The following is a 24503-nucleotide window of genomic DNA, read 5'->3' as shown; positions in this document are numbered from 1 at the left end:
AAATCTAGTCTTCGTTCTCTTTCTCTCTCTCTCTCTCTCTCTCTCTCTCTCTCTCTCTCTCTCTCTCTTCTATACGATATGCTGTACGATATGCTGTACATGTATACGAGCGTAGCGCAATATCTTCTCATTAGCAATTAATCGATGGAATGCCTTTAGAGTAGTTCTTAAATAGTATCGTAACTTCGATATCGATAAATACATTCTTTAGATTCAGTACGCAATTAAAAAATCATACGAGATTGTAATTGAAAGGAACCATATTCTTGTGAATATTTTATTAAGACGAGAGGAATGAGAATACTATAATAGAACTTTCTGTTCTCGAATTCATTGAACGAGTTAAGAAATTTTAATTTTCTGCGTGTCTCTATATTGAGAATGATTTTCATATATATATATATATATATATATATATATATATATATATATGTGTATATATATACGCACATACACACACATATGAATGTATAGATATGTCTCTTTGTTATTTGAGTTATTTCCATCTCATTAGTCGGCAAAATTTTAGAGTAATTTTAGAGGATGCAAAGCATACACCGAATTCTGACATCGAATTTTGAACGTGATAAAGGATCCTTTTAGGTAGAAGTGATGTTGCGCATAATAGAGAGACGGTCGAAGGAATCTGGGATGAGACGAACGAATATTCCAAGCTACGAGACTACGTACGTACGTACGTTACTGTGAAGGTGGATATAAAGGAATCGAGACTTTATCGTGTTAGAAAATGCTTCTTTGTGTATAATTCATTGTAAGGTAGGCCCTTTGTACGATGCAACATCGTGAATGAAAGAGATTGTATAGTTACATAATAATTATGTATTAAAATTTGTCTCCTGCACATTTAATAATACGACCATCCTACCCGAGTAAACTTGAAATTTTTATTACATTCATTCGTGCATTAGCGAGAAGAGCCATGGAAACGTTTCGTTTCGTTTCCATTTTCCCTCTAACGAACTTCATTGTGATTACTTTCAATACTAACGATCGTAAAGAAATATTCATAAAATCGTAGCCATAATTGATTTTTTTACAACATTTATTTAATAATCAAAATGAATTTGTAATAATATACGTATGTAATATAGATCGTCGTGTGTTATACTCTAATTGATTATTATAAATTTGATAATATTATGAAATTTGGAAGAGGATGAAGAATTCGCAACATTTCAAAGATACATCGTGTTATCGGACTGTCATCACCGATAGTGAAAGACCACCAACCATGTTTTATTGTTATAGATATGACCACGTATAGTTTGACAGCTGGTGGTAAGAGTCAAGTTGTCAAGAGATGATACGTAAGTAGATATGTACGTCGAAACTAGAGAACCAACGACGGAGAGTCGACAGACAACCGGAAGAGCTGAAACCCTCTTTCTGTCTGTCTGTCTGTCTGTCTGTCTGTCTTTCTCTCTATCTCTCTTTCTCTTTCTCTCTGTCTGTCTCTTCTTTTTCTTTCCCTCTTTCCTTTCCTCTCATCTCTCTATCTCTATTTCTATCTCTCGGCGCAATGAGTCAGCAGCCATGAATGGCGCTACTCGTACTACCTACGACTACGTCTTCCTGTTAGGAAAGATCTGCATTCCACCGATGTCTACCTCGACGTCGCTGAGATTTTGAAATATTTCCCTGGAGAGAGCTTTCCCGAACTCCCGGGTGTGCTACAAGAGACAAAGATTTTACCTCCTTTCCATTTCGTCGAGAGAAGAACATTCCGTCTTTTTTATTAGTTCCATAAAACACTTGTGGAAAAACATGATCGTTATCAGGTGTTACGTCTTTTTACTTTTTCTTTTTTCTTTCTTTCTTTTTTTGTTTTTTTTTTTCTTCCTTTCTCTTAACCAATACATAGACTCAAAGATATTGTGCTCGTATAAAATTTAAATGATGATTATTTTATAATAATAGATTAAACGTTATAATTCTTTGGTTAAATATTTGACCAAATTTTTATTGGCTATTTGAAAAATAAATTTCCTATTAGATTCCTATTCATTTTTATTTTAACTTAAGTTAAATCGAGTTATACTATTTCACAAGTGCAACTATACTATCCCGTAATGCTTATGTTTTACGTATAGAGCGTAAGCAAGAACATGGGTTATCTACATGTGCTTTCTTTACGAGTATCTCTCTCTCTCTCTTTTTCTCTTTCTCTCTCTCTCTCTCTCTTTCTCTCTTTCTCTCTTTCTCTCTCTTGGTACATTCACGATATTCAAAGCCGGCAAACTTATCGGAGCGAAAAGGAGCAGTACACACCTTACAACCATGTTCGCTTGGACAGCCCTCTCACTGGTTTAACTGGTTTCATAAACGATGCGCGATCGTTTTTCTACCAAGCGATCGTACGGATATCGGGACGGCACTTTTTCGATTATATAATCGCAATATATCGAAAGAACATCTTTCGTTGTAACTCACGTCGCATTCCTCCATGTGTATTCTTCTCTTCGCAACGTCATCTTTCGATAGTTCGTTTTTCTTTCATCTTATTGGGGATTCACTCGTAGATGATTTTACGGTCCTATGTCGAATTTGATTCGACATCTCGTTTTACTTTTACGAAAACTGTAAAACCGTTTGACAGGCATCTTTCAATGATTTAATTTAATTATATGTAAAAGAACATCAAATATATTTTTTTATATATGTATTTATTTAATAATTTTTAAGTAAATATATATATATATATAAATGAGATTTCTTGTTTATTGTCATTAATATGTCTTATCTACTTAATTCCTTGCATGTAATTTGTTTGAATAATAAATGTTTTTCTATCGCTATCATATCTCTAGAATTTCAAATTCAATTGAGAATAATTGTCAAGTTTAACAATAGAAAATCAATAAAATATAAATGCAAATTATTTGATATAAAATATTAACGATAAAACAGTGATATCCAAGGATTAATGATCGAAAATTTCACAACATCGGAAATGGCAAATTCGAAAGGATATATTTTAGTAACATAACACATATATTTAATTTACTTAGAATAGAATATTTAGGAAGTATGTAAAAGGCATCGATTAGGAAATGTACAATGACATATGGTATAGAGTACCGTTGTATAAAGCACCGTTGTTCATCGGTGTTCATCGTTCATGCTTTGAATTTTCCATTAGTTACCTTTTATGTTCTTGAAATTTTTCCATATTTAAAAGCGGTAGCTCTCTTTCTGTCCTTTTCCTTTTGTATATTTATATACACATATATATGCGTGGGTAGAAGGATGATACTTAGAGAGTGATCGATGAATGATCGGATCTTATGACATTTCTTTCTAAAGATTATTTTATGACTTCCTTCTTTCTCTCTCTCTTTCTCTCTCTCTCTCTCTCTCTCTCTCTCTCTCTCTCTCAATTTTTATTAGTTCGACCACAAGTAGGCGTGTCGGAGATTATATTTTTCACTTAAAAAAGTATGGCGAGCGCGTCAACGACCGAAGGGATAGCTGTGAGATCAAGAAACCGATCCTTCGAAATGGCAAAACGAGTTTTGAACTCCTTGATTTTACTTTTCTCTTACTGAATCCACACAAAGTCGTCGTCGTCGTCGTCGTCGTCGCGTGCTTCGATCACATCTCACCATTACTTATTTTTTATTCTTATTCTGTTTACTATCTCGTTTGTTTCTCTAATCCTGATTTACGAGAAAGGAAGTTTCTACGTACGACGAGTTCTCAAGTCTTGATTTTCTTTCATCGTTATAGAAGTTGTTGACGATCGGTCAATATGAATGGCCGATAAAAAGAAACAGTTTATATTACGTCGATTGAATAAAAAGAAAAAAAAAAAAAAAAAAGAAAAAAAAAACAACTTTATCATAATGATATCCCGTGACGGAATATTATGACATTTCGAAGTTTACATCCAATTTAAAAGATAACACGTTTCATGAATAAAATTCATTTCGAATAATATTCTCGTATTTTAGAATTTATCGGGCAAATTTGATATTTAACGAGAATCGAGAAGGTTGTCAACTACATAACGACGTCGTGGTTATAATTTCAATACTACGAGATTAAATGGTGGCGCATGCGTATCATGCCTTTGAGAATCTTGCAATAGGAGTCTCGTGGAAAAGCAAGGTGCGTCTAGACGAAGTGATACCTAATGAAGATCGACCGGACGATAGGGTCTAATGAGTGGAACACTTCGTGCACGTAGACAGCGACTTGAAAGCAATGGATAATGTCAAGGTCGTCGGCAAAGAGATAGTAATATTACGGGGATCTTTTTACGAGTTACGATCTTTCATCCAGAGAAGAAGCTTCGTTAAAACAATGACTCTATTAAATGGAAAGATTTGAATAAATTTTGCAAAACGTTGGCCAATCATTGCGTTTATTTTTCTTTCTCTTTCTTTTTTCTTTCCTCTTTTTTCTTTTTCCTTTTTTCTTTTCTTTCTTTTTTTTTTTTAACATATCAATACGGCTTTCATTATCGTTTGCAATCAACATGTTACTTACAAGTTATATATTTTCATTAGCAAGATCGACAGTAATATTCTCGTTTGCATGCAACCGTGTATGTGTAATAATATCTGGTAATTTTAAATGCAAATACTAAACGCATTTTATTAGGCTATTTATTTTAATTAGACCATTCATTCTTGCGAAAGCTTGTAATGTTAGATCTTACAATGTCACATTGCAAATGATCATTCATTTTCTCTGTATCAACGGAAGATCTAATCGATGTTATTAACTAAGAGCAGAGTAGATCGTCTAGTAGCATGTTTGTAGGCTTAATCGAGTATGGCAGGACACCTTCGTAGTGATCATCGTCGATTATACGAACAGCTTCGGAGGAGCTAGGGATGTTGCGTCGGTATTTGCGGGTAAGGACAGAGCGAGGGTGGCGGTGTTTGCGGTGTCTCTGTAAATGCGTTGAGTACTCGCGTGCTTGCGCACAAGAAAATGAGAAAGAGAGAGAGAGAGAGAGAAAGAGAGAGAGGAAGAGAGAGAAAGAGCGAGAGAGAGAGAGAGAGAGAGAGAGTGTCTGAATTCACGATGCCAAGACTAATGGCGGTTCAACGATGCAACGAGCTACAAACAGAACTCTCGGACTTTATGGGTCTCTGATGTACACCCTCCATTCGCGCTACTTTTAACCCTCACTCCCTGACACATATACTTCTCTCTATATCTATTTCTCTTATCTTTCTTTCTTTATATTCTATGAACATTAGAATTGTTTAATTTATTATAGAAAGACAATTATTTTCTTTAAATTATTTTCTTTAAATCAAATAATCATTTCCATGTCAATATTATTAATATAAATAATACGATATAATTTATACGATACATCGATATTAATTTATTTTGCGAAAAGTAGATTAATGCGAGTTTCATGTAATATTAGTTCCATGGAATTAAATTTATAGATCGTAACGCTCAAAGAACATTTCGAATGGAAATCATTAAATAACAATACAAAAGGTTTATCGAATTAATGTACAATGACTTTAAGAAACGTGTAATATCGATGTGTAAGTTATCCTTTACGAGTTCGCGATGTGATCATAATGAAGTGCCTTGCAATCGTATTACAAGGTTGAGAGTTGCGTTTTAACATGAAGTGGCATAAGTTTCATAACATAGACTCTCTTAATGATAGAAGGTTTACTATGGTGTAATAACTTCGCACGTGCAATAGATTCCAAAGGAGTTTCTACGGATGTGGAGTGGCAGTTATGGTTGGGACGTTATTCGCCTAACATTCGCGTTCGCGTAACGGATTTCATCGTCGAGTAATATCCTTCGCGCTGAGACTGTCTTTTCAGTGTGACGGAGCAATTTGTCCTAGAGGATGGCGATGCATTATTACGATTTTGCCAAGGACAACCTCTCCCCTCCCCTCTCTCTCTCTCTCAATCTCTGTCCCTTTCTGTCTCTCTCTCTCTTTTTCTCTCTTTCTCTCAGTCTCTCTCTCTCTCTCTCTCTCTCTCTCTCTTCTCTTCTTTCCTTTCTCTTCTTACTCGGTCCATCCAATCTGACGAGAATCGCAACTCCTTTCGTTTTAAGAACTAACATCAACGCGAAGAAATTTCCTCTTCTTCTTTTTTTTTTTCTTTTTGCTACTGTTCGCTGATTCCTTCACTGAAGGAATTACCAAAGAATATACGTGTGAGACGAAACGATTTGAAGTTTTGTACGCTTTTTCAAGCGTATAAAATAGTGTTCTTTCCTGTCTCACGGATACCAATGAAATATCTTTTTCGTGATCGTATGAAAGTTCTTTGTTTTTTTTTTCGCTGTTGTTATTGTTGTTTTTATAGATAGAAAAGATAAGTACTTCTTCGAATGATTGATTTTGTATATGGAGAAAATTGTTAAAATAAAATTTTTGTTTAGATTATCTCGATACTTTTAATGTCTTTTTTTCTTCTTCTCTTCTTTTCTTTATAAGAGTATTAAAAAAGAAATTATGAGAATACGGACTTACCTGTTCTGCAGATTCGGTGACGAACGAGTGACAGTATTGGATGCTAAAATGCGCCCTGGGCTCTCGAGCCAAAAAGCTGAACTGAGCGTGTCGGGGTTCACAAGTCGCGTAGGAGATGCGCCTTAACGCGTGCGCCATTTGCACGCACTGTAAAAGTGAAAGAAGAAAATGAAGAATATACGATTATTAAGGAGATATTATTATTTATCATATTTAAATATATATTTTACATTTATCATTAAAGCAAAGTGTGCTGCTTTACTTGTTTCGCAGCTATACTGACGTTTACGTGTATACAACGATACGTAATATCTTTGGTTTCCTTTGATTCTTGCCGCTTACTTGTCGCGTGTGCCCTTTGACCTTCGACGATTGCATTGAATTGCATTACATTCCACAAATTCTTCATCCTCTTTTTCCTTTTTTTTTTTTTTTTGTTCAAGGTTCATACGTAATGACTCATATTTCTCTTAACATTTGTCATTGTGTAATTATTAGTTTTATCGAGGCTACTGATTATTTTCTGTTCGTGATGAATACAAAAATAAAAAGACGAGAAGGTTTGCTTTGTACGACAAGATAATAAAGTAAATAATGAATCAAAAATTTTAAAGCAACAGATAATAAAATAACAATGAATAAAATTGGTAAATAGGAAATTTTATTCGGCTATAAATAATTTTATGGAAATTTCTCTATTGTATGTTTAGACGAATCGAAAGAGAGATAATAAATTAGTAAGATACACGATACAAAATGTCGAATGTAGTACGATACATTAGATATTCGTAAGAGAACGCAACGCAACGAGTTGGTATGTGCTAGTATAATTCATTTTATTTAAATCAAGATCGACCCTTAGCTCTTCTATCCCGTAAGAAGAAGCCATTGCGCGTGAATCGAAGCGGAAATGGTTAGCTCGTAGTCCGTAATGTAAAATGGCACGACTCCTTTCACTCTACAAATACGGTACATGGGAGTTCATGCCGCAGGAATTTGTTATCTCGACAAGCACAGTACTCGGCCTCATAGCTTTGATCTCTCTCTCTCTCTCTCTCTCTTTTTCTCTCTCTTTTTCTCCGTGAATTTTCGTCGTTTTTATCATTTCGACGTAAGCCTCGTCACACGTCGGATCGTTCTTTCTCAGCTTCGCCGTGTACGTCAAAACTCTCGAAATCACATATATACGACTACATACATTCTATTTTTCCAGAGTAGTGCAAGCACGACATGTCTCTCTCTCTCTCTCTTTTTCTCTCTTTATATAGATATATATGTCTATCTATCTATCTATCTATCTCTCTCTTTTACTCTCTTCCATAGCTGCTCCTTCCAAAGTGCATCATTACGGATAACGGGTTTTCTTCGTCGGGGTAAATAACGTCGGAGAAAGGTTTAGTACGCCCCCTCCCTCTTTTTATCTACCTCACTCTTTCCTACCTACGTACTTCGACTCGACTCCCAAGCAAGGAAATGTCTGCCGAGAACTCGAATTTCGAAGCTGCTTTTTTACCGTCTCTTTCTCGGTCTACCGAGAAAAAATTACTCTTGATTTATTTAAAGATAAATTTGGTAGACAATGATCAAACGTTCATACTCATTTATCATTTCAATTTGTCGTTTTGAAGAACCGTTATAACGTTTAATTTCTTCGATATTAAATATCTAATTGAGAAAGGATATTGGTGTTTATTACATTACCCAACACAAATTTGATTCAATTTACGATGATAACGTTATTGTCTTTCCTTTTTATACGATTCAATCAGTCCGAATAGAATTTATTCGGAGCATTGCGGGCGTTGCTTACAAACTGTTCCAAAAGTTAACTTGGGAGACGTAGCATCCTCATTAAGGGAGATATCTCATAAATATCACTTATACGTATTAGAAGGAGTAGTTGAGGATAACGTGACTCGTTAGCGACCATAGTAAATCTTTTGTATTACATCCGATGCGACGAACGTAGGATGTGAATTTTAAGTACTCGCGATCGAATACTTAAACGATATTAATAATAGATCATACGATTGATCGATAGATCAATAATATCTTATAAAATATAATATATTCTTTGTGATCGTTATATAAAAAAAAAAAAAAAAAAAAAAAAACACACAAAAATTTTATAACACATAGTAATGATGTATATTTTATTGTAAATTATATGATGAATATAAAATTATCTGTTCTACCGACGTATACGCATTTAAGTATGAGCATATATTCGTTCGGGCTTTCTACTTTGAACGATCGCCGATAGAGATCGCTGTTGCGCTGTTACTTTTTATTCGCATGAAAGTGTTTTTTCTTTCTACATTTTTTTTTTTTTTTTTTCCAAATTTTCGCTCGCTCGGCTTTAATGTCCACGTTTTTATTATCACAATGCGACGATTTTAATAGGTTTTTATAGAACCTTTAGATAGTTTAATACATCGTATAATGGTCGTAAAAAGTTTCACTTTAAACGACCTGTCGATGTACGAGAACATGAATTTTCATCGTTTCGAACGTCAAAGAGTTTGGAGGCGCGAAACAGTGGAATCGTCAAGATATAAAATTTGTTATTACTTTGCGTCGCGCTTTCGTTACTTTGCATATTAAACTGAAAAAGAGGGAGAAAGAGACAGACAGAAAAAAAGAAGGAGAGAGAGAGAGAGAGAGTAAAACAGACAGACAGAAAGAGAAAGAGAGAGGAAACAATTTATTATTACAAAATGTCCTCGTGAAACACTCCTCGAATGATCGTATTTAAATTTTATTGAAGACCGATAAATAATTAGGCAATTAATTGAAGAGTATGATAATATAAGAGGAAGGAGAGAGAAAGAAAGAAAGAAAGAGAAAGAGATAGAGACATTGTCGTGTCTCGGTGCTTTGATTAACGCCAGTTAAACCGCGACGACAAAAGAGATGAAAAAAGAGAAAATTAAAAAAAAAAAACAAAAAAAAAAAGAAAAGGAATAAATCGCGATTATTGGCCACTTCGGAGACGGGCGAGGTCGAACGCCCGTGGCGAAGTTTTCTTCATCGAATTCGTTCAACATGAAACTTTTAATGGTTCACCGTTGTACTCGTTCGTGATATTCAAAAAAAAAAAAGAAAAAAAAAGGAAAAAAAAAGAAAAAAAAAGAAAAAAGAAAAAGAGTAAAAAAAAAAAAAGAAGAACAAAGCAAAAAAAAGAATTTCTACGCGAAACTCAATGTCTCTCCATGTTTCGCGTTACGTTTTCAAACTCTCTTCGAGTAGTTTCGAAATATTGTTCGACCAATCCGCAAATCATTAGTTCGCAGATGCGCGATTCGTAAGGATTTCGCTGAATAACCATACGTAATGACCTTTGGAAACTTTACTTCCTACCGTCTGTGCGTGTTCAATGGATTTTTTTTTCTTCTTTCTTTTTTTTTACTTATATAAGCAACACCCGGTAGATCATGTAACGTATGTAATTCGTTATGGCTTGGAATACTTCATTGTACACATTTTTTATAATTAACAGTTTTTCCCAGAGTAATGTCACAGACATCAGAGATATTACACACGAAGATATGTCCTATATGTATGTATGTATATATATATATATATATATATATATATATATATATATATAGAGAGAGAGAGAGAGAGAGAGAAAAGAGAGAGTATTGAGTTTTCATATTTTACTTCATTACATCAAAAGGGAAGATCAAACGTATATTCTAGATACGTACTTACATTGGAACGTTTCGATTCGTATAAACGCGTTCGTCGATGAGTTCGATCAAAATTTATCGGTTTTCCTTACATGGCAGGATTCTTCTTGCCTTCCCCGGAACGACTTTTAATATTCTTCAAGTATCTTTTTATAGCCACAAAAGCGTTCTCATTGTCCTTGAGTTATAGCTCTCGTATTCGGTATACGATCCTTTAACGAAAGATATCGTTAATACTTTACAGTTTTCCCTCTTTGATCGCGACTAGTCTGGTATTTTTTTTCTTTCTCTTTTTTTCTTTTTTTATTTTTCTTTTTTTTTTTTTTTTTTTTTAATTGTTCCACACAGATTTACTTTCTATGGAACATGACATGGCTTTTCTTTTGTTTTAATTTAATCTAATAGATAATTTGATCTTTAAAAAATAATCGAGAATAAGTCGAATACGCCCTCGTTTATCAGAACATATTTCGATTTGAAGCTCACGTAAAACTCGAGGTCACGTTTTCATCCCTCGCACATATGCGAGAGATATACTTTTACATGCATCACGTTTATAAGCTGGCGCAGTTACCTTACCGTAATATCGGTAAAGGTATAAACGTACTTTTATTTCGCGACGCCAAGCGTAAAATATTTTTATTCCGTGAATACCAGGGAGTTGTAGGTATGTACACTCGATACAGACCAACACATTTGCATTCTTTCGTGGCCACTTTACGATTACGTTACTTTCGATTTTAAAATTGCTACTTTTAATCATAACGATGATAAAACGTTAATGCATTACTCGAATTTTGTTTTTTTTTTTTTATGACCAATCGTAATCACAATTTTTAATCTCTTTGAAAACGAATATTTTACTTCTTAAAACGTTAAAATATAGTAATATTTAATCAATCTTTTTGTCTAGTCTCTTATTTATTCAAAAGAAATAATTTCAACTCGTCATTATAAATGTTCATATATATATATATATATATATATATATATATATATATATATATATATATTAAATATGTAAAGATCGTTTTTACAAATCAGTAAATTATAACTGTTTTAATTACGAGTAAAATATACAATTAGAATTCGAGTTATTGTTTTTCCTCGCAATTTGAAAGAACAAACATTTATAAATTTATTGTTCGTGCATATAAGAGAAGTACGTTGTCGAGAGTCAATGACGATAACCGTAAAAGTTATGGTGGCTAGATACAAAGTTTTTCTCTGGAAAGATGACGTGGCATATATAAAAAAAAAAAAAAAACAAAAAAAAGAAAAGAAAAGAAAGAAAAAAAAACAGGGGAAAAAAATGGAACGCGATAGCAAAGCGTATTTCGCTGAGGTAAAACTCGTTGCCTTTCCCAAGAATTTACGTTGAATTTTTCATGATCCATGCATTCACTTGGAGCAATGTAGATAGATCTACGTGAGAAGGATATATCGAGAAAGAAGTCAACTCGACATTTTTGATTTTTCCGGATTGTAAATTAATCTCCTTATCAAAATTTGGACAAATAATAAAGCGTATGACGTTATTCATTGTAATATTCTTTTCATTTCTTTTTTTATTTTTCTCTCTTTTTTTTTTTTCTTTTTTTTTTTCCAGAGCATATCTTAAAAATCATTATTCCGTTGAACTTATAAATTCGTATCGTGTAAATATGTATCAGGATCTGTTGTAAAAATAATTCATAAAATCGAAATTAGAAGAGAATCTATAACTACAATTAATTTATGGCCTGATAGATTATGCGCGACAAGACAAAAGACTTCAAAGTTTTCTCATAAAAGAAAATTGTCAAGCAATCAATTTCCGATCGATAACGTTATAACGACTCATCCCCTTTTATATATAGTAGTCTGATAACAATGATGCACGGGACCGTTTGAAAGACGTAAATCAAGACGTAAATCAGACGTTTCCGCTTCTCAACGCTTCAAAAACAAAAGGCATCGATTCACGTCTTCGGTTCGCAACGTGTTAATATCGTAGAACGATCGTTCGAGTGGAAGTAAGTTAAAAAGGGATAGGAAAGGAAAGGAAAGGATGGAATAGGAGAGAGAAGGAAAAGGAAAGAAAGGAAGGGTAAAGAAAAGAAAAGAAAAGGAATGGACGATTTTCCTCCGGGGACTCGTAATCGTCGCGTGGCCGATGATAAAAGCATTCGTGAAACTTCATAATTTTTCTTTCTCAACGGACAGGAACGAAGCCAAGGAAGGAAGTGGCTGGGGAAGAAGAACACGAGAGGTGAGAATTTAAAGAGAGGAGTAATGGACGACGAATGAAACGAGAATCTTCCAAGAAAAAGGTTGGAAAAAGCTTGCTCGTTGTTTCATCTTTATAATATCGCGAGTAACGACGTGGATCATTTTCTATTGTGTTTCGAATGCCACCGCCGCCACCGCCGCCGCCTCCACCGTCGTCCTTCTCGTCTCTTCTTTTTTTCAACCCTACCGCGAAGATCGGTGGAGAAAATTTGAATGAAACAAAGGAGAAAGATTATAAGAAGAGGAAGAAAAAAAAGGTTGCCCACGTTTACTTTAAACGAGAGAGAGAAAAAGAGAGAGAGAGAGAGAGAGAGAGAGAGAGAGAGAAAGAAAGAAACGACAGAATACAGCATTACGTACGTAAACGATCTTCTTAACGACCGATCGAAGAAGATCGAAATGTCTGATCGAAAGAGAAAATAAACGTTGACGATTTCGTCATTATTCTTTGAGTACCCATTTACTTGTTCTTTTTATTTTTATTTCTTCTTTTTCTATTTCTTCTTACAATCTTACTCGTAAATATTACGATTTTAATCTATACGATTTCTCATCGATATTTCTAAAGAGGAACTGAGAAAGGAAAGTATATATAGGATAATTTGAAAACATAGATTCTATCGTGCAAACTCTTATCGGTAGTAGTAGATACCAGATCGTTGTAGTAGGTGCCATTGGTAACTGTATACGTGCAGAAGATATAAACGATGCCAGAAGGTGAAGGTACCATCGATAACTTTTCTCTTCTTTCTTCCGCACCTTCCCTTTTTTCCCCTCTTTCTTTCAAGTTTCTATTTCTCTCTCTCTCTCTCTCTCTCTCTCTCTCTCTCTCCCTATCTATCTATCTCTTTGTATTTTCTTTCCTTTCACAATTCCCCTTATTCAAGAAGAAATTCGCGGTGATCCTGTATGTTAAGCAAACTTCTCGTCTTTCACGAAAACGATGAGTACCTCTCATGGTTATCTTCCCTAACCATATCGATTTGATGCACACACGGGAAAAATTTTCTTAAAAATGTCTCACTCGATATTGTACTCTGTAACGACTTCGTGAGCTTTTTAACGAGAAAGAATCATTCCTACGTCTCTCTTGTCGTCAGCTATATTATAAATATCGAACTATTCACGCCTCGTATTTACTTGGATTTTTTAGGGAAAAAAAAAAAAAGAAAAAAAAGAAAAAAAAATTGAAAATGTCATTTGGTAATCATGAATTAGAATAAACAAACATAGGAATGTTAGATAAGATTAATCAAATGATAATGACTTTTTGTTAAAACTTCAAACTTAATTTATTTATTTTATATATATATATATATATATATATATATATATATATATATAAATAAATCGATATATTTACTTAACGTAAGAAGTAAGAAAAGAAATAAGGAAATAATACTTATAATTGGATGTTTTTATATTACGCTTTTTAAAAGTAGTTCAGACGTACTAATAAATAACACAAGTTTTTAGTTAATTATCCGTCGACAAGGAGGAATTTCTGTGGTGAAGTAAAACTGTTAAATCGGATCTCTTCGGTATCGAAGTAAGAAGGAAGTCGGTAGGGTCGTTATCACCGCTTAAAGGATATGTCGATATAGTAAAGTCCTGTGTAAAGCTAAGAAAGTCAAGACCTTAGTCCTCGTGGGACTTGGAGATTTTCTAGAATTACGTGGAAATTCAGCTTGGTCCATTTCCGGCTGGGAACTTTTTAACGAGCTTTAAGAAACGCTCCTTCGTTCTTCCTGCTTTTTGATCGTCGCGCCCTCTTCCCTCCCCTCCCCCTTCCAGAACCGGATCCATTCTGGTGAATAATTTCAAATTTAGTTTCACCTTTAGTAGTACACCATCGTTTCGTTGCAAAACGAGCGCTCTCGATTTTGACATACGATTTATTCGTATTATTTATAATGCCTCGCTTTCGAGTTTATCGAAAGTTCAAAACCAGAACGAACGGAAAAAAGTACGGTTAATCTTCATCGTTGATCGAAATATCGATGATCCGTATAACAATCCGATTTCAATTTCGATACGTACGATAGCAATTTCGTTTCCAACATCGAGAAACTCCTCGATGTGGAACTTTTACGAAATTAAAATTTCCAATCTGAATTTCCCCGATTAATAGAGGATATAAATTTTCAAGAGGATATTGCATATTCAATATCATCTCGTATTTGTATATTTTCTGTTAAATATTTAGGCATTACAATTCGTAATAATATGGAAATATATAATATAAGAGAATTGAGAATTATTATATTTTATTTTATCGTCCAATATGTTTTGATTTATCGTACGAGTATGTTATTCATGTTATATAATGTACCTATCTAATACCTAACTCGTTAGATACAGTCCCGTTTGAAATTTCTACTATCCTCGTATGTAAATTATTATCAGCATTGTTACGTTGTACAAGGATTACCTATCGCTGTGATATAATCGACGTACCATCACTCCAGGACACCGTTCAATAAACAGTGAATTATTGCGCGTGATCGTGTTTGCATAATGTCATGGCATCTATATAGATATATTGTTCGAAAATCGATAACCAAAACGTTCGGCATGAGATCTCGACGACTTCATGGTAAAGTATCATCGATTTCAAGATCGTGTATTCTTTTATCGGATTATTTTTAAAAGTTACGATAAGTGAAATGAAACGTTCGTACAAACATTAATAAATTTTGTTAGACAAACATTCGCGATCATTGCTTTTTCAGAAAAATTTATGTTAGCTCGTTTCAACATGATGAGTCTATAAAAAGAAAAAAGAAGATATTTAGGTACACAAAATATCAAACCGATTTCATAACTTTCTCGACGAGGAATATAGATTTTCGATACTTTTAGTTCTCGATTAATTTTTTTCCCTCCCTCCGAGTTACATATTATATAAGTTATCAAATATATTGTACATACCGTGCGCGTTTAAATACGTCTATATAGATCGTTGCGATTAAAGTAAAGGAAATTTATATTTTACGGTTTTTTTTCTATTTTTTTTTTTTTTTTTTTTTTTTTTTTTTTTTAACTTTATCGAAGACTTAATTTTGCATTTATTCGAATTGAAAAAGGAAAACGACAAGATCAAAGGAAAGGAAATATTTTAGGAGCGATTAGAGAAAAGTCATCATAGTGGAATAGATTATTTTGGTCGATTGTTAGAAGGGAGCCACAAATAGTTGAGCTTGTTTCTAAGTACGAAGCCATGCGTACTCTCCGAACATCATAAATCGTTAGAAAGGAAAGACTAAGCGTACGGTGAGCACTTAGAAGTGTGCTTAGCACGTACATACATATGTTGTACTTGGTTATTCTGCATTGGCGCGTGGAACCGGACCCAACTATTCACGAGTAGAACTATGCACGATATCAATCGTGTCCCGGTGGTCACGACAAACGACCCTCTCGAGAGGATCGTTTCGCCAAGTTCGTCAGTCTATCTCAGAGTATCCAACGGCATCGTTATTTTCCTCGTCGCTCTGTCACGCCACTCACCCTCTTCCATTCTTGTCTCGCAATTGGCTGTTACTCGTCTCTTCTCCTTTCCCTTCTCCTTCTTCTCCTCGTCCTTCTCCTTCTTCTCCTCCTTCTCATCCTTCTACTCCTTCTCCTTCATTTTTTTTTCTTTATCTTTTTCTTTTTATCCTCTTCCCGAGTCTCTTTCTCTTTGAACCTCTTCTCGTGGCTTATTTTTATCTTCCTTTCATTTTCTTTTTTTTTCTTCTTCTTTTTTTTTCTTTTCTTTTCTTCTCTTTTCTTTTACATTTTCCTTCTATAACTAATACTCTCTTCAAGCTTATTGCATGTCTCTTTCTATCTTTTCTATATTCCTTCTTTCTCTACGCTCTCGAATCACTCTAGAGATTATGCGAATTTTATTGGATGCTAGCGAGAGGCATCTCTTTCTATCTCTTCTTGAAAAACTTCACGACTTTTCTACGTACGAGCGCGTAATTGCGTCTACGTCGATTGACAAGCGGTAATATCGTTTCGTCAAAGACAAAATGAAAAATTGTTGGATTATTAGAAAGTATGAGAGATTATTACGAAGTCTTTATACTTTACGCTTTACGTTTTAATTTAAAGATCAGGAAAAATCTTACTTTTTCGTTTCGAAAGATCTTTCGATCATTGAAAAATTTTTTCATATTGGGAATTAATTGTGAAAATAAGAAACAGAATTGGATTGATTGTACGTGGTAAAGTTCTATCGGTTTAACATTTGATGGGGAGGTTTTTTTTTTTCTTTTTCGTCGAACCTTTCCATTGTTGATCGTTTCACGTAACAAAATGTGTGAAAGAGAAATCGTAGGAAGTGGAAAATACTATGGCTCATAAAATAGACTAGCGGAAATGAAAATATTCGAACGGATGAAAATAGGATGACGGAGAACGATCGACATATGTTTGCTTCAAAAAGATTGGAGTTTTTACACGAATATTTACCGTATCCACTGATCGTCTCATTTTTCTTTTTTTTCTTTTTTTTTTTATTTTTTTTTTTTTTTTTTACAATTTTCACTTTACGTCGATGAATATCGGAAGAAACGTGCGCTATGTTTGTAATTGGATGATTCATCGATTCAACGAACTCGATTGACCCATCGTTTACAATTTCAATATTTTTACATCTCTTTTTCGTTATAAAATGGACGAATTTTCTTTCTCTTTTTAGCACCTGGTCTATATTTATTTTTGTAAATTTACGAATAACTCTCATATTAGATTTTAATATATAGGCAATTGATTGATTTCGTAGTATCTCGAAATTATGCGTATGTTTGTGTGACACGAAAAATGTTATTAAACAAATTTTATCCTAACAAGTTAATACTTTTTCTTTTTTTTTTTTTGCGAATTTAATCGCTCGACGATTCGTTAAATTCGCTGTATTTTTCGATGAATTATTGATAGAAAATTTAGAAAAAAAAAAATGGCATAAGTATACTTTATATACAGTTAGAAATGTCTGGTCGTTCGTTGTTAGAAACCCAAGAAGTAAGAATTCGATACGTGCATTAATTCTTGATACCTCGCGTACAATAGCAAACTCTCTCGTACAATAATAAATGCCATGGTATTTTTAACAGAGACAAAAAGAAAAATAGAGGAGAACAAGAAACTGTGTATTGATTGAAATTCTTCAATCAAAAACTAAAAGGATTGTTTTATTCATACTTTCTATTACTAAACTTTGCCATGACTAAAACTTTGCCCGGTATGCATTACATGAGTAGTCACGTATGTTTGTACTATATGATCCTCGAAAAAATTGGAGTCTTTGGGTGATTGAATCGGGATTTGTATATTGGATCTTTCAAACCAATCTTTTTTATGAATTCATTACCTAATAGTTATGTTATGGTGGAATTTCGATACTACAATATGTATGCATATCTATATGGTAGATGTGTATGTTTATATCGATGTTTACATATGAGTATAAATATCGTGTTTACTTGTAGTAAGTAATTTCATTCGTGTAGTAGTATTTTTATCCATATTTGCATATGCATGTGGTTCAGATTACGTACATGTATGTATAAACGTCGACGTGTTCTTTTCTTTCTCGTATAGGTCGATCGTGTCGACTGTTTTCATGAACGAAACGAGAAGACAAGGATGCAAGTATTATGCAAGGATGCACGGTTAAACGACGAATGTTGACGCGCAAGGATGCATTTACGAGGACCATAAACTGCAACAATGCGCGACATAGACCAGCTCGAATGTATTTTTCAGCGATGTTTGCTTGTATGCCAGGCTATCAGCGGTTTCCTCGTAAACCGTCGATGCGCTGCCAATCTACCCCCATAGACTGTGAATACTTTTTCTTTTGTTCCGTTTTTTTTTCTCTATTTTATTTTTGTTTTCCATTTTCTTTTTTTTTTTTTTCCTTTACATCATGTATATTTTGCGGCTTTCTATGAAACTTCCCCCACGGGACTTTGGGAATGGTCGGAAATTAACGTTGCGAGAGAATATTCGTCGTTTTATCCGTAAATACTGTAAAAGTCGAGGTTTTTTCCTGTTTACGTGTATAAAGTTAAAGGATAAAAATATTTTATTGTTAAATGCTATCTAGATAAGCAAAATTATCATTTGACATTTATTTTTAAAGGGATGATATTTTTAATTATTTTCTATGGATATACATATTTTCTCTTTATCAATAAATTTTGCATGTTCGTTAATAGATCAGACGGGATATTAAATAAATATTAATTTTATATTGTTATTATCTATCAATCATTTTGTATTCTGATAAAAGGATCGTTGTTCTCGATTTTGGCAGTTACATCGATGACAAATTTCGATAATATTTGATACATATGAAACGAGACTTTGAGAGTGGATATTTGTCGGTGAAACTGAAAACTTGGGGCGTTAAGTCGATGAATCGGAGTGACAGGGAAGGCTCGGACATTCGTCGAGGACGATGGCTGCTGGCATCCGCCATCAGGTGGAGTACTCATAGTTGAGATACGCGCTGCTACCGTGAGTGCTGTTCCGTGTATGCACGAGTAAATCCGTAGATGGAGAGAAAAACATATCCGGCGATCGCGTACGGATTTGGATTCGATATATGTATGTAGTATAGATTGACTTTCGATTTTTTTCCTTCCTCTTTTTTCTTTTTCCTTTCAATTTTTCTCTTTGAGTTAATATTTTGAGAATTAAATTAAAGAGTCTTTTCTTGAAATCATTATAACAAATCTTTACGATACGAAAAAGTAAAAATTAATAATTTTATTTATCAGTAAGTATTCATTAATTTACATTTATTTTTATCAATGATGTATTCTAAATATTAGTGGATTTTAAAATTTAATGATTTTTCTTTTGAAAAAGAGAGAGAGAGAGAGAGAGAGAGAGAGGGGGAGAGTAAATTTACTGAAGTATAAAATATAAAATTATTATACGTTTATACGAGAGAGAAAGAGAAATTGAAATGAACATTGATTCTTTTCTCATAAAGGATACGAAGAACAGAGATACTGGAATGATGTTTATAACAACAAAAACATCAACATAACAATAAAAATGAAACAACAACGTGATATTCGAATGATGAAAGGATCAATCCTTTGATACTGTCTAAGGCAAAAAGTATGTATCAATGAAAGGTACGTGAATACATATATAGGATAAAGCAAAGAGGCCGCAAGGGTAAACAGAGAACGATGAAAAAGGGCGGTAACCTTTGAAAAGTGGCGCCATCGGCGGTGCTTGTATTGAAGGAAGGAGGGAGAGAGGGATGGTTGGGGGAGAGAGTAGAAAGGTAGGGAATAGGTGTGCAGGGTAGTGCGAGTTGTGGGCCACGTGGGGCCTTTGGCTGCATCCACCCAATTCCGCTACTTGAACGGGGTGGAAACGGCTATATTTACTCTCCACCTGCGGATTTTCTCGTGCATACACGAAACAGCACTCTACGGCGAAACGCAGGTCTCCGACGCATTCGTTCTTTCTACTATGATAGTATCATCGAATTCATTGAAACTGAACTTTACTATCGTGCCATCGAATATGGTATATCGTTCGTTATTTTTAAAATAATTTTTTCTTTTACCCACATATATTATACATTTCATTTTGTATTTGTCGATTTAAAGATTAATCCTTAAATTGTTTCTCATTAAGAATTAGAAAATAAAATAATCATAATTCTATACGACTTTAATAATTGTTTGAAATCATTTTAAAGAATTTATATTATTGATAGCGTAAAGTAAAAGATTACGAGATATGTAAATGTATGTGCATATACATATACGAAACATTTGTATATTTGTTGAAAGAATTTTTGCTCATTGTGAAAATTCTATGCGTACATTTTTTCGATTGAATATTACAGAGGAAAATATCAACGTGTATCCAGTGGATAATGTGTGTATCCTAGAGACAAATAATAAAACATATAATAAGAGAAAATTTGGTTGAATGAAGAAAATACTACCACCACCACGGTGGCATTTCTTTTCGCAATGTACCACGAAATATTAAAAGGAATAAGGAGTACATCGTTGGACAAAAATAAAGAAAAAGAAAAAAAAAAGAAGAAAGAAAAGAGGAAAAAAAAGGGTGGAGAAAAAGAAGGGTGATGCGTTTCTGCTTTCACGTGAGTGGTGTTTGGTGTAACGCACGAGTAATTCCGTGCCGTTGCGAAAGGGAACAGAAAGGAGAAAGGGGGGAAAAAAAGGGAGTCGATTCTTCCGCAAGAGGTTCAAAGGTTATCTACGCACACTTCTTTTTTTTTTTTTTTTTTTTTTTCCTTTTCTTACTCTCCCCGTGCGCGTGTTTACTCGGCAGAAGCAGCCAGTCAGCATCCAAAGCTGTTCTCGTTCGCATACGCGTTCTTCTTTCTTTCTTTCTTTCTTTCTTCGTCATGTGACTTTCTCTCTCTCTCTCTCTCTCTCTCTCTCTCTCTCTCTCTCTTTTTTCCCTTTCGCTCTCTCAAGGCTCTCGACGAAAAGCAAAGAGAGCTCGAAACGAGAAGGTCACGGTTCCTATCGTTGGCAACATCGAAGAATAGGCTTTTGATGTAATACGTGCGTGCTTGGCTAACTCAACGAAGGATCGCGTTTCCATCAGTGGCCGCTTTTCCGCCATCCTGAAAGCTTCGTAGCCACTAAGGTTTACCTTGGAAACGATGCGATCGATTACCATCCTTCTTCTTCTCCCTAGATTTTTGTAATTTAATTCATCATTTTTGTCTGCCAATTTTGAATTTTTTTACTATCCGCTAAAACTATTAAACCGTTTATTATTATAATTACGAAGGAAAATTCCTAAATGCTCGATAAATCTAGCATAGGTATGTTCATATAGAAAAAGAAAAAAAAAATTATTTTTATTACGATAATTAATATATCGATCAATAACTATTATGCTGTCATCGATGAATAACATTTATTTGTTCAATTTATATTATATTCAATTTGTAAACATAAGTAGTTCTCCTTTATCGTGGACATCGAATGTTAGCTCGTCTCGTTACCACAATTCCTAGTTGGTTCTCTTATTAAATTAATAATAATAGACAGGTCGTGTCTATATAATTGTAGATTTAAGCTCGGTGAAGGAAGGTTGATATAATGTGGTGAGCTAGTCGAAATGAATTCTATGAGTAAGCGAAAGCGTAATTGAAGAGTGGTTAGGCGTGAAAGGGTAGTGAAATTTCGAGGAAACTTTGTAAAATCGGAAACGGAACACCGGATACAAGTTTAACAATCTACGTTCAGAAGCAAAGGTAATTCTATAGTTAATACATTTATATATGTATGTGTGTATATATATATATATATATATATATATATATATATATATATATAAATGGCAAACAAGATAAAGTAAAATGGATCGCATTTTACTTTATGAAAAGCTATAACAGAGTTCTCTTGCAAACGCGAAACAATCGACCATAAAACCAAACCACAGTTCAATATAATGTTTTATTTTAATTATTGCCGTATCGTAATGGAAACGGAGTTCCTTTTTTCTTTTTTTTTTTTTTTTTTTTTTTTTATTTCTTTTTTTATTTATTTATTTATTTATTCATTTTTCTTTTATTCTATAAATTTGTTATAATAGACGATTTGAATTGAATCGATCACGCGCATAGAAGCTCATTTTACGAATTTAATTTGGATTATTTTACTTTTATTTATTTATTTATTTCTGTTTTTTTGTTTCTTTTTTGTTTTTTTTGTTTTTTTTTGTGTTTTTTTTTAATAACGTTAAAACGTTACGAAACAATCGGCTGAAATGGTACGATTAATTAATATGTAATAAAATCGTAGAAATTTTAATTTCGCTGATCGATGTGTTTGTCGAATTTGATAGTAGCCAATTAGAAAATGTAGAATCGCAATGCATCTCGTTTTAACAATTGGAAATAACAATTCACGATGCGCTTGCAAACTCGTTCGATGTGAAAGATCGAATTTCAAACGACGGTTGTCTCGCGATGTGTATATACATTTATATATATATATATATATATATATATATATATATATATATATATATGTATACACTTTGATATAACGTTGAACCCGATATGCAGAGTATCGGAACTGCTGTCAAGTTTCAGCGACAGACGCGACCACGATGTTACTCGAAACTTCAATTCTTCGACGAGTCAGAGAAATTTTCTTTAAAAACGTAAATATAATTTGTGATTTAATTCTAAGTGTTTTCTTTCTTTTTTTTTTTTTTTTGTTTTTCTTCTTTACTTTTTTCCTTTTATAATAAATACAATTAAATTTAAGATTAAATATTAGGTTTCACGATAATGATAATAATGATCATAAAATTGTCGTCGATCAAATTGATATCGTAAAAATATTTTATAATAAGATTCGCGTGCGTAATCAGTTTAGAAAAGAGATTGAGATTATTTTTGGGTAGATTCATTCGCGAAATCGAATTTTCAGATTGCCAGAAGAGATAGATGGCTTTGGAGGATCCATGACAACGGTGCGTAGCTTAGCTCTCCATTGAACGGGAGATTAGTTTTCGTGCACTCGTTTTCTGCCTCGAGGGAATCTTTCCGATGCTTCCAGAGAATTTCACAAGCGAGGAATATCGAAAAAGCAGATGTAAAGTTGGATTCGATCCGGAGATGAGAGAACGCATTCGCGTGCCTCGTGTATAAAATAAATTTCGCTTGAAACTGCATTTTTCCACAAAAGAAAAATTTTCGAATATTTTTCTTCGTAACATTATCGTTTAGTTAATTATCGTCAATTAAAGACGATGCGTATAGAATTAATTTAAAATTCTTTAAATAAGCTTTACATTATTTTATTATTATTATTATTATTATTATTATTATTATTATTATTATTATTATTATTATTATTATTATTACTAAGAGTGATTGAGTTCAAAAGAAAAATAAAATCCTTATATTTCGTCACTTTTTTTTTAATGGTTCTAACAAATATATATGTATATATAGTGTGTAATTTTTATAAAAATTATTTTACATAAATTCATTGAGAATTAAGAACTATGATATATTTGATCTCATTTCATTCTATTATTTATCAGTTTATTAAAAGAATATTTTTTCTTTCTATAATGTGTTATCATCAGATGAGACATATTGACATTGAGAGGGAAGAGAGAAACGATTTCTCGACACGAGTATAAGGGGATCTTTATTACCGAAGAACTTCTCGTTGGAATTGTCGAGCATGTATATATTTTTCTTTATCCCTTTTATTCGTTTTTGTTTCTTTCCCTTTAAACGTTGAACATTCGAAGGGATAACGAGAGACGTTCTCATCGGTCGAATCGTATATATAGATCCGGTTGATCGTTATGACGATTGTCATTGCCTTATACTTGCTCGTCTTTGTGTCACGTTTGTGTCCGTTCTTTTCTTTTTCTTTCTATGCTTTCTTGTTAACCGGTTGTATATATAAATATATACTCGATGAATCGTAATAACAAGATCGTCTAATATAACGTACGTCATATAACCAGTCTCTCAATTTGATCCGTCCTTTTATTTTTTATTTTTCTTTCTTTTTTTTTTTTCTCCTTCTCTTTTTTTGATCATCATAAAATGCATGTAAGTGAATTTAAAACATTAACAACGGGGGTCATTTCATTTAATAAAATTACACTCAAGATCACTAAACGAATAAAAGGGAAAAGTTGTAACAAATATTTCTATGTATCCATTCTATGCTGATTTTTACGAATATTTTTATGACTTCATTTACAACTATTACATATATGTATTTCCATTGTGTAATGTAGTTATATAATTTATTATTTATATAAATTTAAACATTTATGTATTATCGTTCCTTTTTTCTTTTTTTTTTTTTTTTTTTTTTTTTTTTTCTTTCGATCGTGTTAGAGTTTGACAAACAATTTTGTAATAAACTAACGAAGGAATAATTTCTATGTGTTTTGAAGACAAATGTTAGTCATATTTGGTTGGTCAGGAGTATGTTAGATATTCGTGGGATTAAGCGAAGCATGTAATCTTTCACAGCTTTCGGTCGCGAATATAACAC

General features: G+C 33.2%; 1 protein-coding gene across 11 annotated transcripts in view; it reads right to left on the bottom strand.

The window, feature by feature from the left end:
- Positions 1 to 24503, bottom strand: part of LOC118451580 (EGFR adapter protein) — a 197976-nt gene that overhangs the window by 44369 nt on the left and 129104 nt on the right. For 8 of the 11 annotated variants that reach the window (XM_085664632.1, XM_085664634.1, XM_035888288.2 and 5 more), the window contains one exon: positions 6491 to 6637. The exons of the other annotated variants lie outside the window; for them this stretch is intronic. In XM_085664632.1, coding sequence (XP_085520758.1) covers positions 6491 to 6637 — 147 coding nt within the window. The remainder of the gene's footprint in view (positions 1 to 6490; positions 6638 to 24503) is intronic. 11 annotated transcript variants of the gene reach the window in all.

The sequence above is a fragment of the Vespa mandarinia genome, chromosome 2 (genome assembly GCF_050613455.1).
Source record: "Vespa mandarinia isolate Hongniang chromosome 2, ASM5061345v1, whole genome shotgun sequence".
In the NCBI taxonomy this organism is placed as follows: domain Eukaryota; kingdom Metazoa; phylum Arthropoda; class Insecta; order Hymenoptera; family Vespidae; genus Vespa; species Vespa mandarinia.
Note: the sequence above shows the minus strand (reverse complement) of the source record. Positions and strands in the feature narration are given on the sequence as shown.